This window comes from Budorcas taxicolor, chromosome 5, assembly GCF_023091745.1.
Source record: "Budorcas taxicolor isolate Tak-1 chromosome 5, Takin1.1, whole genome shotgun sequence".
In the NCBI taxonomy this organism is placed as follows: Eukaryota; Metazoa; Chordata; class Mammalia; order Artiodactyla; family Bovidae; genus Budorcas; species Budorcas taxicolor.
In genome coordinates, this window is record NC_068914.1 from 158,388,794 (window position 1) to 158,402,071 (window position 13,278).

A 13,278-nucleotide genomic window follows, 5' to 3' on the forward strand; every position below is an offset into this window, starting at 1 on the left:
ACCTCTGTGACTTGTTGGGTGAACTTTGACTTTTATCCCTTTTCTGTCTCGTTTTTGTATTTGCACTTTGACCAGGTCAGAGATCCAGATGGGAATTTTTGAAGTTTTAGTCTCTCCATAGCAGAGACATCTCTTGTGTGTTTCCCGACAAGTCCGTGTCCTGGGTGAGGCGGAGGTCTGCGTGCCCGAGAGGTCTTTGTGGGTCCGGAGGCAGCTCTGCAGTTGGTTTGGGCACCTTCGAGGCTCTGTTCCTAGTCTACCCTGGGGCGATGCCTTTGAGCAGGCTGGCAGTCCAGCTGGGGAGACGGGTGTGTCCAGGGACGGATGAGTGCGTGACCTGGTGGTGTGAGCACTTGGGAGGACCCTAAAGCAAGAAGCGGGGTGGCCTCCTCTCCCTGCTGTTTCCGGTGGGGTGGTTGAGGGTGGGCGTTTGAGCAGAGACCTGCTGTTTGGTTGGCAGCAAGTGCAGAGGCCCCATTGGAAGCACGTGCTGGCAGGTATGAGGGTGAACGAGGGAGGCAGTGTGGCTGGAGCTTCGACAGCAAGGACCAGGGTGGTCAGAGGTGGGATCAGAGGGGTGGCGGAAGGTGAATCGGAGTTTGACTCTCAGTGGGTGGAGGTGTGGTGGGGCAGGAACCAGCTCCCTCTAGTGGCTGTGGGAGGACCAGCAAGCATCTGCGACCCGGGTGAGACAGAGATGAGGCCATGTTTGTAGCTTAAACACCTAGGATGGTGTCTACATGTACTAGGTGCTGCTGGTTATGCTGAGTAAATCAGAAGGGGGCTTTTGACATGCAGAGAGCTCCAGGGGTGGTGAGGTCACGGAGGTTTGTGACCCCTGCAGAGGCAGACGCTAGCACCTGCATTCTAGAGATTAGCTTCTTAATAACAGGTGTATTGAGGTAGAATTCCCATGCTGCACAATTCAGTGGTTGTTGGTGTACTCCCAGAGTTGTTCAACCATCACCTGTATCAATCAAGGACTTTTCATCACCCCCAGAAAGAAACCCCATATCCATCAGCACTCAGTCCTAAATCCCCCTTCCTGGCCACTGGCAACCACTTGTCTCTATAGCATTCTTCCACCCCTGTAATTTTCATATTCTGGGTATTTCGTTTAAAGGGAATCATACAGTATGTGGCTTTTGTGTCTGGCCTCTTTGATTTGGCATTGTGTTTTTTAAGATCCGTGTTGTAGCATGTGTCCAAACTCCATTCCTTTTTAATGGCTGAATAATATTGCATCCTGTGGCTATATCATGGGCTTCCCTAGTGGCTCAGATGGTAAAGAATCTGCCTGCAATGCAGGAGACCTGGTTTTAATCCCTTTGTAGGGAAGATCCCCTGGAGAGGGACATGGCAACCCACTCCAGTATTCTTGCCCGGAGAATCCCATGGACAGAGGAGCCTGGTGGGTCCATAGAGTCGCAAAGAGTCGGACGTCCATTCTGAGTTGATTTCTGCAAGTGGTATAAAGGAAGCGTTCAGTTTCATTCTTTCACACGTGGATATCCAGTTGTCCCGGCACCATTTGTTAAAAAGACCGTTCTCTCCCCGTTGAATTGTCTCAGCGCCCTCACGGATATCAGTTGACTGTAACATGAGGTTTATTCCTGGCTCCCATTTCTGTTTCACTGACCTCTGTGTCACGTTTTGTTATTCTAGCTTTGTAGGAAGATTTGAAATCAGGAAGTGTGAGTTCTCCAATTTTGTTCTTTCTCAAGATTGCTTTGGCTTTTCGGGGTCTCTTGACTTTCCATTTGCATTTTAGGATTTGCTTGTCAGTTTTGGCAGAGAAGCCATCTGGATAGTAATTAATTTTTATAAATGGCATCTATTATTATTCTTTCTAATTACCGAATAATATATACTGCTGAAAACCTGGAAGATGTAAAAATCAAACAGAAGGCAGTGGCAATTGTTTAATTTGCATCCCTCCGGGCTCTTTTCTCTCGTGCATTCGGCTTTTTCTACACAAAATTTGGAATCGCTTCTGAGCTAGAAAATGTCTAGGAGCACGTTTGGACTGGCACCTTAGCAGAAACTTCTGGAAAGGAAATTGCCTGGTCACAGCACACACAGGGATAGGAACTGATTTGTCTTCTTTTTAATGAAGACTCTGAAGCCCCAGAGAGGTTAAGTGACTGGCTCCAGGTCACACAGCAAACGCCCTAGGGGCGCTGGGTCTCAAGTGCAGGCCCCAGAGGTCAGCAGCGCACTGGTTGTATAGGGTGTACTGTTGTTGGTCTGTGAGGCTCGTGCTTGGATTTGTGACAGTGGAATGCTGTTTGTATTAGTTTTCTATTGCTGTGTAAATTAGTTTTTACCAATTCAGTGGCCTAAAGCAACATCTGTTTAGTGAGCTCATAGTTCTGAGGTCCAGGGATCAGTGTGGTTGGCCCGGGTCCTCTGCTCAGGGTCTGCTGAGGCTGAAATCAGGGTGTCAGTTGCACTAAGTGCTTTACTGGAGGCCCTGGGTGGCGGAAATTGGCTCTGCTCCCGGAGACACCCACCTCACTCTCCGCTGTCACAGCCCACGTTCCCTTCCTGGATCCCTCTATGGTCTCTGGATCTCTGACCTCTGGATCCAGAGTCAAAGGGCTCCCCTGATGAGGTCAGGCCCTTGGACAATCCCTGTTTCTTGAGGTCAGGCTGTCCCATAACAGCCTGATCACAGAGTACGGTCCCATCATTGTGCTGTCCGAGGGATCCTATGGGCCTGACCACTGAGGTCTTAGGGGGCACTTTAAAATTCTGCCTACGAAATCTTTTAAATTGTTAGCCAAAAGTGATCAGCCACCTCGGGAGCCTCATTAGCCGTCCCTGCTCACCTGGGCTTCCCAGTGGTAAAGAACTCACCTGCTATTGCAGGAGACCCGAGATATGGGTTCAATCCCTGGGTTGGGAAGATCCCCTGGAGGAGGAAGTGGCAACCCACTCCAGGATTCCTGCCTGGGAAATCCCAGGGAATGTAGCCTGGTGGGCTACAGTCCACGGGGTCAGAAAAGAGTGGGACAGGACTCTGAGCAGGCGCACACACACCTGGTATTTGTAGCGCCTGTCGGGTTTTGCTGGGTGCTGTGGGGGCCTTGTTTTTGATGACCATGTCAGTTTTGAGGAGGGCTGGACGGGGGTTTTGTAGGATGTCTTTCTATTAGGCTTAGTCTGGTGTTTTTCTCAGAGTCATGGGTTTGGGGCGGGAGACCACAGAGGTGAAGGTCCCTCATCCCATCCCACCAGGGCACGTGTGACGACATGACTGATCCTGTAATGTGGACCTGGGTCACCTGGCCGAGCTGTGCCCGTCAGGCTTCTCCACTGTATTCTGACATGGCTCAGTCGCCTCCAACCCTTTGCGACCCCATGGGCTGTAGCCTGCCCGGCTCCTCTGTCCAGGGAATTTTCCAGGCAAGGAATATTGGAGTGGGTTGCCATTTCCTGACCCAGGGATTGAACTCTCATCTCTTGCGTCTCCTACATTGGCAGGTGGATTCTTTACCTCTGTGCCACCCATGCTTCCCTGGTGGCTTAGATGGTAAAGAATCTGCCTGCAGTGTGGGAGATCCGGGTTCAGTCCCTGGGTCAGGAAGATCCCCTGGAGAAGGAAATAGCAACCCACTCAAGGATTCTTGCCTGGAGAATTTTGTGGATAGAGGAGCCGGGCAGGCTACAGTCTGTGGGGTCACAAAGACTGGTTCATGACTGAGTGACTAACACACTGTTCTGACTTATTTTTCTCCATAACATCGATCACAGCCCGACGGGGTGTGCATTTGTTTGTCTTGTCATGTCTGATTGGAAGGTAAGATCCTCAAGGATAGAGTCCTCACCTGATTTATTCCCATAGCCTGGCACATAGTAGATGCTCAGTAAGTAAACTGACGGGCTCAGCCCGGCACACAGTGGGTGCTCAGCAGGTGGACTGCCCGGCTTGGCCCGGCGCACAGTGGGTGCTCAGCGGGTGGACTGCCGGGCTCGGCCCGGCACACAGTGGGTGCTCAGCGGGTGGACTGCTGGGCTTGGCCCGGCACACAGTGGGTGCTCAGCAGGTTGACTGATGGACTCAGTGCCAGGTGGTGAGCAATGGGTGCTGGAGACAGAGCCACAGACCAGAGGCCATAGTTTCTGCCCTCACTGAGCTTCAGGTCCAGCAGGGAGATAGTTAAAAATGAAATTGTGTTCTCACTGCAAACATGAACAGGTTTGGGGAAAGGCCCTTGAGAGCAGTGAGAGCCATGTTGGGGAATGTGGCCTGGGCGGGGTGGAGGGGCGCTCGGAGGATGATCACAGAGCTTGAGGCCTGATGGATGAGTGAGAGCTGGCCAGTCAATGGGGGAGGCAGGAGGAGGTGCGCTCAGGCTGCAAGGATTAACACGTGCAAAAGCCCGGGGCAGAGAGGAGCGTGGGGATCTGAAGAGCACCAGCAAGGAGGCAGCATGCTTGGTCGGCGGGGCTGTGGCAATGGCCTGGGGAGGTGGTTTGGACGAGGGCGGTGGGAGAGAAGACAATGAGAAGTGGATGCAGTTAGGAAGTGGGATGAAGGGATAAAGGGGTGGAATCCAGGCTCCTGAAGCTGGAGCACGGTATCCAGTTTGCTTCTCATATAAGGAGGAGATTTGAGAGTTGGTGGGGGGCGGGCAGCATGTTCAATCAGATATGCTCATGAAGCACGCTAGCAGGAGGATGGGGCAGAGATGGGGCTGGACCTTTAGGGGGTTACTGGGACCAGGAGGGAGGCATTGGACATCATAGGATGGCATGAGCTGGCCTTGGAGGAGAGTGGAGAGGAGCTGTCCAGGTCTATTTTCTTTGAAGATCCGGAGGAGGGGAAGGTGTCATGGGGACCCCCCCCCCAAACACACACACACACACACACATACACGAACACTGAGAAGGTGGTCAGTGGAGGCGGGAGATGGGTGATGGGAGAAGGCTGCTGGAGGCAGGGAGAGAAGGCCGCTGGGTGGGCACGTCCGGCTCCCAGCCTCCCAGGCCGATGCTCCCTCCCTGAAGAAGGCGGACGGAGGAGGTCTGCAGCGTGGGGCCACCTCCCTCCCACCCACCCTGCTGAGGGGGCTGTGGCAGAACCAGGATGCCGCAGGGCTGCGCACCTCGTGCTTCCTCCAGTCCTCCCTTTAATTTGCATTCACTTCTGTTCTTCATGGGATTGTGTGTCTGATTTAATCTTTCTGAGTTAGAGGGGAAATAGAACATACTCCACAGAAATTTGCTTTGTGGCCGGTTTTGCAGGTGGCGTGGTATCAGAGGGTGACAGAGAACACTCTAGGCTGGATTTGTGCCCTTTCTATTTCTCTCTGAGAGGACCAATCAGTGCCCATCTCCAGGAGGTCATTGGGACCAATTAGACAGTTTTATTGGTTTTGCTCCACAGGGAAGCTGTGGACTACATACATTTTTGATCAAGTCTGTTCAGGGCATCGCTTTCATTTTGAGGAGAAGCGCCTTAAGCAGCATCGGCCAAATGAGATTCTGTTCAGTGGGAATCCTGCGTCTCCATAGATATCTTCACAGTTGAAACTGTCTTCTTTTATGATATATTAAACTCGGTGAATTGAAGACAAGCTTGTTGAGAAAAGGCTGGTCTAGAGAAATGAACACGTGTGTCCAGGTAAAGCTTTCACGCCCGTGTTCATTGTAGCTCGGCTGACACTAGGCCCAAAGGGGCGACACCCCGAATGCCCATCACCCGGTGAATGAATCCGTGAAGTGTGTGTCTCTGAGCAACGGACCGTGACTCAGCCGTGAAAAGGAGCGAGGCCCCGGCATGTGCTGCAATGTGGGTGAAGCTTGAAAACCTTGTGCTAAGGGAGAGAATGAGAAGGCGATGGCACCCACTCCAGTGTTCTTGCCTGGAGAATCCCGTGGACAGAGGAGCCTGGCAGGCTCCTGTCCATGGGGTCGCACAGAGTCGGACACGACTGAAGTGACTTAGCAGCAGCGGCAGCAGCAGCAGCAAGGGAAAGAAGCCCAACACGAAAGATCACGTGCGATTTGATTCCCATTTATATGAAGGATCCAGAACAGGCAAATCCCTCGAGAGAGAGCGGTTTTGTGGTTGGGAGGAGCTGGTCAAGGGTGTGCGGAAGGAGGAGTGACTGCTGACGGTGCGGAGTTTCCTTTGGATGGAACTGTCCTTCAGAGGGTGATGTGGCCATTGTACAACTTTGTGAGTCTACTGACAACCGCCGAATCGCACGTTTTAAAAGGATGCATTGTGTGGAATGTGGCTTCCACCTCTGTAAAGCCTTAGAAAAGTAGTGTGCCCCTGGGAGCCGGTTCACAGAGCCGTAAGCTGCGGCCACTCAGGACCCCTTCTCTTTGTAGCTTTAGGTTCATGTGATTTTGATGCGGGTATTAAGGGCAGGACGGGTGTGGACGTTTTACAGCTCACTGTCCCGCCTCAGGCCGTGTGTGTCACTGATGTTTCCTCACTTGCTCCCCTCGCCTCCCACGTTGTGTTGAATACCATCATCTCCTTCGGCTGAGTTTTTGCACACACCCAAGTTCCCCTCTGGGAGGCAGCCAGTTTCCCCCCAGTGCTACCCTCTGCCCGGCCTCCCGTGAATCCCACAGGACGCCCGGCAGCCTGGTGGGGTTGGGGGCGGGGAGAACAGCTGGCCTCTCCCCTCGGACTCTCCCGGCCCCTGCCCTGGGGGTGCCTCCCCTCTGCACGTGCTCTGGTCACCGCCTGGCCCTCCAGGCACCAGTGAGCGAGGCTGTAACTCCTGTCCACCCGCAGGTCCTCATCGACTGGATCAACGACGTGCTGGTGGAGGAGAGGATCATCGTGAAGCAGCTGGAGGAGGACCTGTACGACGGGCAGGTGCTGCAGAAGCTGCTGGGTGAGTCCCCGGGAGGGGCGGTCCAGGAGCTGGACCATGCTGTATGTGGCGTCATTGGTCACTTGTCCATAAGCCGTGGGCCTGAGCCCTCGGCTCCCAGATGGCATCCCTGGGCCTTCAGCTTCGATTGGGCTCCAGGTCCCCTCTCTCAGGCCCTCGTGAGGGTGGCCTGGAAGACTCAGGGTTCCCTTGTCCACTGGGACTCGCCTCCTAGTGGCCCATCCTGGCCCTGGTGGGGTGCAGACCTGCTCTCTGGGCCCATCTGCTCACTCTCCTTGCCCCTTAATGACCCCATGGACGTGTGCTGTCCTGTGCAGGGGTCTCCCCACAAACCACCTGAAGGGTCACTCCTTCCAGGCGGGGCCAGCACTGGGGTGGGGTCGCGTTTTGCTCTGCACGGATGTGCTGGGGGCAAGGGGGTCTGAGTCAGCACCTGGGATTTAGTGGGTGCTTTTGGTAGCGGAGATACTTGGGGAAAGCAGACTGATGGGGAGGGGGCTGACCCTGGACCCGCAGGACACAGCCTCTGCAACTGCCCGGGTCATGGACTCGGCTCAGCCCCTGCGTCCTTCCTCGAGCCCAGTCCCTGTGGGCTGGTTTGTGCACTCTGCACAGCAGTGCTTACAGACAGTGTGATCTGGGCGGGGAGCCTGGGAGGCCGTGGGGACCGTGTCACGTACCCGGCTCTGAAGACGTGGTGTCCTTGTTCGGTCAGTCCTTGGAAAGTGCGTGAGGAAGGAGAGGGTGTGTCTATTCTGGTTGTTCCTTCGTTTGCTGAACGAACGCCCTTTCACCCACAGGGTGGCGGGTGTGGAGACTCAGTGGAGATAAGAGAGGAAGGTCCCCGCGCCCCACCACCGATGCCTGTTCTGCCAGAGGGGAGAAAGAGAGCTGTTGTGAACACAAACTGATGCTCTAAGACACAAATTGACGGTCTAAGACAATGCCTGGGACGTCCCTGGAGTCCCACTCATTAGGGCTCCGTGTTTCCACTGCAGGGCGCGTGGGTTCCATCCCTGGTCTGGGAACTAAGATCCCACCAGCCGCACGGTGTGGCCACAACAGAGAGAGTGCCAAGCACTATGCAGAGAATGCGAGAGGTCTACAAGGGACGGAGCTGGGTGGGCTGGAAAGGGCTGGGCGGTCTGGGGCAGCCCCCAGGGGAGCTGACATCCTAGCCGACTTCTGCACCAGCTGGCATGGAAAGAACCTTCCGGGCCGGGACTCTGAAGAGAGGAGGAGTCTGTAGTGTTTAAAGAGCAGCGGAAGGAGGCTGCAGGAGGCGGCGGTGGACAGACCACGTGCCCTGGTGGACAGAGGCTTTTATCACACGTAGCAGGAAGCCACCTGAGGATGTGAGCAGGGCCGTGATGAGATTGCAGTTTGTGCTTTAAAAGGTCTCTTGGGCTTCTGGGTGCAGAACGGCAGGGAGCAGGGTCAGGAGGGGGAGACGGGGGAGTCAGTCAGAGCGCTGTCACAGCTCCCTGGGTGTTGGATGGGGTGGTTCGGTGTGCGGTGGAAGCGGAGGATATTTTGGAGGTTAAAGCTGGCGGCTGATGGCCAGGATTGTGGCCTGAGCAACCAGTGAATGAGAAAGCCCTCAGGAGTAGCGAGGGGGGTGGGGATGGGGAGGCCGGTGTGCCATCTGCCAGGGCTGAGATGCCCATCCTGCCCAGGGCAACCGCAGGGAGAGAGTGGAGGCAGGCACGGCTGAGATGGTTAATACCATGGGACCAGGTGGCCCCACTCACAGGGAGCGTCCGAATTCAGTGTTTGGCTGAACACCCTGCACCAAGAATTAAACCTCTGTTTGGCTAAGCAGAGAGCGCACATCTTAGAATGAACTTTGGTGTAAGAGCAAATCCGAAACGTTGTCAAGATTGTGTAGTCACTACCACAGTTTGATTATTAAAAATGTAGGTTGGAGCTTTGCTGCTTCATGCTGTATCATCGGTACCGCGGTTCTCAGTGCGTCGCGTGCTAGGTTGCTCTCGAGGTCGTTGAAATGGACATTTGTGATGATAGACGCTTACTTTCAGCGGAGGACGGAGGAGGGCGTGGGTCTTGGGCTGACCCTGTCCACAAGGATTGCACTGGTGGTGAAGCTGCCCAGGGTCATCAGCTTCCCTCCTTCCTTCTCTATGTAAAGACCTAGCTTCCGCCTGACTCCTGGACCTGAAGACTTAGCTGTTGGTGATGACGCTGCTTTATTGAAATAGTCCTTTGAACCGCTGCTTTATTCACTGCCCAAAGGAGACACTTTTTAATATTTTCAGAAGCAGACATAAAAGTGTGGTGCTCACTCACTCTTCTGTTTCTGATTCCTTTGGCGTGCAGCCATGGCTTCACTCACCCAGCCACTTGGAAAAATTGCGTCCCTAAGCCTTAGCTCTAACAATGGGAGTCTGGCTCTCAAGGTGCCCCCGCATCTCAGCCATAGATCCCGGTAAAGGATGCCCGCACTCTCCCTGGAGTAGGGCCACAGCCGCGTCTGAGAGCAGGTTACCTGTAAGAAGTCCTTGTCTGTTCAAGGCACACCCTTTGGGTCCCCCCTTCTGTTGGTCTCAGCAAATGGAAGACTTGCTCCGAAGCAGCTGTGGTCGTCCGTGAGCCCTGCTACGTCCGTTTTGTTATCTGTAATGTATAACAAGAGGTCGGCGTTGGCTCAGGCAGCCTTTTTATTCCCAAGGAGCTGCAGCTCCATCCTGTTTGAATATCTTGCATAAGTGCTCCTTGATAAGGCAGTTCTAAAATCTCTTGGGTGTCAAGTGGTTTGACATACCACTTTGTTTGAAGAAGAGAACAATGGAGGAGACTATCCAGATATTAATGGAACTTCACAAGGTCTTGCTGGGTCGTGTTAATGAAGCTGTTGCGCTGATGAGGTGCTGCAGTAACCAACGGGATCACATGACCCTGGGGCCCAGGGCTGCCAGCAGTGACACTGAGGGAGGCACTGAGCTCTTTGCTTTCCAAAGACAGAAAGCTAACACTTGAGATTGGCTGAATGTCAAGGCCAAAACCTGATTTCCAGGCTTGGTAAAGAATCCACCTGCAATGTGAGAGACCTGGCTTCGATCCCTGGGTCGGGAAGATCCCCTGGAGAAGGGACAGGCTCCCCACTCCTGTATTCTGACCTGGAGAATTCCATGGACTGTATAGCCCGTGGGATCACAAAGAGTCAGACAAGACTGAGCGACTTTCACTCATTCTGTATAGAGACAAGAGGTCTGGGGCCAGGGCCCTGGTGGGGGGTCAGTGGTCAGAGGAGGGGCCAGGACAGGATTCTGAAGGGTCCAGCCAGGAGGGGTGAGGAGCCCGGGTGGGGGGGAGATGAGGACAGAGAGCAGACCCTGGCTTGACCAGCTGTAGGTCACCACTAGGCCCCTGCGTGCATCCCTCTCCCTAAGAGTGGATTCTGGGAGCAGCTGCCAGACCCTCTGCCAGGGCAGATTCCAGGGGGTGACACTGCTGGATGGGCAGTGTTGTCCGGGGGGACCACCTGTGGGCAGTGAGGGGTTCCCCGGGCTGGCTGCCGTCCTGCTCGGATTCAGGCTCTCCCCTCCCCTGGAGGAAAGGCAGACGCCTCCTCCCGTAATAAGTATCCAGAGCCCCGTATTTGCCCATGGTTTCCTGCCCCCTCGAGAGCCCAGCCTGTCTTCCTCTGGCTCTTCCCAGGCTCGGGAGAGAGGGGTCCTGGCCACACCAAAGCCCTGAGCCGTTCCCGCAAGCCCCATCAGTGGGCAGATGGTTGCGGGTGATACGGAGGGCCAAGGACTTCTCTCCCAAAGGGGGAGTTTCCTGAGACGTGACTGCAGGCAGCATCAGGCTCGACCAACCGCCTTGTTTTCTGTTATCGACTGAGCTGTGTCCCCCCTGAAGTCATAAGACCTCAGAATGGGACTGTATTTGGAGACAGCATCTTTGTAGTTAAAGTGAGGTCACTGGGGTGGGCCCTAAACCCTTCAGACTGGTGTCCTTTTAAGAAGAGGAGATGAGGATGCAGACACACACAGACGGGAGGCCAGGTGAGGATGTCTGCAAGCCGACATCCTTGAGAAGCCTCAGAGGAGACTGACTCTGTTGACACCTTGATCTTGAACTTCTAGCCTCCAGGACGGTGTGGAAGTAATCTCCACGTTTAAGTCACCCATCCTATGGTGCTTTGTGTTGGCAGCTCTAGCGGGCTCCTGCCCTTTCCTTCCCTTCTCCATCGACGGCCTCTCCTCCCCTGGGACATTCCGTCTGCAGGTTTGCCTGGAAGGGACCGCAGAGACGTGCCTGGCTCCCCGTCTCTCCCCAATGGGGGTCCTCTGCAGCCCCGCTTCCTTCCTCAGGGGCCTCTGCTCCGTCCTGTCCCTGGCTGTTGAGTGCCTGGGGGCTCATATGGACAACCTGGAGGAGGAAACAGCAACCCACTCCAGTATTCTTGCTGGGAAAATCCCATGGACAGAGGACCCTGGCGGGCTACAGCCTGGCGGAGTCCATGGGGGTCGCAGAGAGTCGGACCGACAGAGCAAGTGAGCGCACGTGTGGACAGACAGCGGTGGGTTATTCAGCTCATACCTAGTGCATACCGATGGGGGGAAGTGAAAATGCATAAACGGGAATCACTTCCGTCCTCTGTTGAGCTGCTTTGTTTTGCCTCCAGCATAGCCTGCCCTACACGAGCCGAGGCCCTTTAGGTGTGGCTGACCCCCCATGACCCCCCCGTTAGAGCCCTCCCTGGTCTGTGCTGCCTCCGGCCCTAGGACAGCACCTGGACATAGCAGGTGCTCGGTAACTGCTGTGTAAGTGAGTGAATGGATGAATGAGTGAAGGCGTGTCCTGAGCCCGGCAGGTCTTGCTGTGTGATCATAGGGTCCTGAAGGGGGCTATTAAACTGCTGCTTCTTGTGCTGGTTGAGGGAGGGGAGGATGTGGGGAGACCGTGTTGAAGAAACAGGGGCCTCCGGAGAAGACGCCTTAAACAGAACCTTGCCGGGGACCGCTTGCCAAACAGAAGCCCTGCCTGTGCCCGGCCTGGACGTGATGGCCTTTGCACCTGCCTCCCAGCAGTGCCCCCGCCCCCAGCACCTCCGTGCCCGAGGCTCGCAGCGTGTCAGGCTCTGTGCCCAGCACTTTCTCATCACCATCCGGGTTCCTGATCTCATTATGTCCTGTGATGTCCTGTTGCTTTGCAGAGGAGACCTATCGGGGAACCCCCGAGTCTGGGAATGAGTGAACAGGCAGGAAGCCTGGGGAGCCCTCCTCGCCCGCCCCTCAACAGGAGTGCAGTGAGGGGTCTCTCTGGCCCCGCCCGGGAGGGGAATGAAGGCTCGAAGGCCGAGGCTTAGTGAAAGTGAAAGTCACTCAGTCGTGTCCGACTCTTTGCGACCCCATGGACTATACATTCCATGGAATTCTCCAGGCCAGAATACTGGAGTGAGGAGCGTTTTCCTTCTCCAGGGGAGCTTCCCAACAACACAGACCTGAAACCCAGGTCTCCCGCATTGCAGGCAGATTCTTTACCAGCTGAGCCACCGGGGAAGCCCGAAGCTCAGTCTCCGTGAACAAATCTGGAGCAGACGTGACCGTGTTTGTCAGCTCCCCCTGACTGCTTCCTGCTCCCTCTTGGTGAGAAAAGAGTCGCAGGGACCTGAACATCTCATAATCCTTCTCGCCGTGCTGTCCGAGCACTAGAGAAAGAAGAACGGGGGCGCGCAAGGTGCAAGGAGGCAGGGGCCACACCTGAGGCCGTCCTGTTCTCTCACCAAAGTCCTCCTCCCCGCGGGAGCCCGCTGGCCCAGCGTCCTCACCTCCGGGCCCGTCCCTGCAGGTCACCTCCTCACCTCCCCAGCCGCACCTTGAATCATCCTGTCCATTCTCTGTGCACAGAATGTTCCCAGGTGGGACACCCACAGTTGAATCCTTGACCTCCCTGCCCTCCTTTTCCTGCTGGCATGATTTTCTAAGAAACGGCAGTGACTTGCAAGTTCAGAGTTCCATGGCTCAGCATCCTGGTGGGCCTCACGGCTAGGGGTGATCCTATCCACTCAGCCATGCCAGGGGTGGGGAGACCTCATCACAGCCGGTTGACCAGGCAGCCCTGAGTCCCTCCAGCTTTTCCTGACACTCTTCTTGTCCTTGTTGCAGAAAAGCTGGCAGACTGCAAGCTGAACGTGGCCGAGGTGACCCAGTCAGAAATCGGACAGAAGCAGAAGCTGCAGACGGTGCTGGAGGCGGTGCAGGAGCTGCTGCGGCCCCATAGCCGGCCGCTCCAGTGGACCGTGGACTGTAAGCGGCCGGCGGGTCGGGGACAGGGAGCGGGGGGCCTGGCCGTCGAGCTTCCCGCCTAGTCATTCATCTGCGGGTCCACCGGGTCACCATCTGGGTTTGAGAGAGGCAGCCAGGAGTGGAGGAAGGCGATGGTCCCG

The 13,278-nt window shown here is 55.5% G+C and overlaps 1 protein-coding gene across 1 annotated transcript in view; it reads left to right on the forward strand.

Annotated features, from left to right (window-relative positions):
* The window catches only part of PARVB (parvin beta), a 112,405-nt gene that overhangs the window by 68,003 nt on the left and 31,124 nt on the right, over positions 1–13,278 (forward strand). The window contains exons 4-5 of the mRNA XM_052639470.1: positions 6,761–6,863; positions 12,998–13,138. Of these exons, the coding sequence (XP_052495430.1) occupies positions 6,761–6,863; positions 12,998–13,138 (244 nt within the window). The remainder of the gene's footprint in view (positions 1–6,760; positions 6,864–12,997; positions 13,139–13,278) is intronic.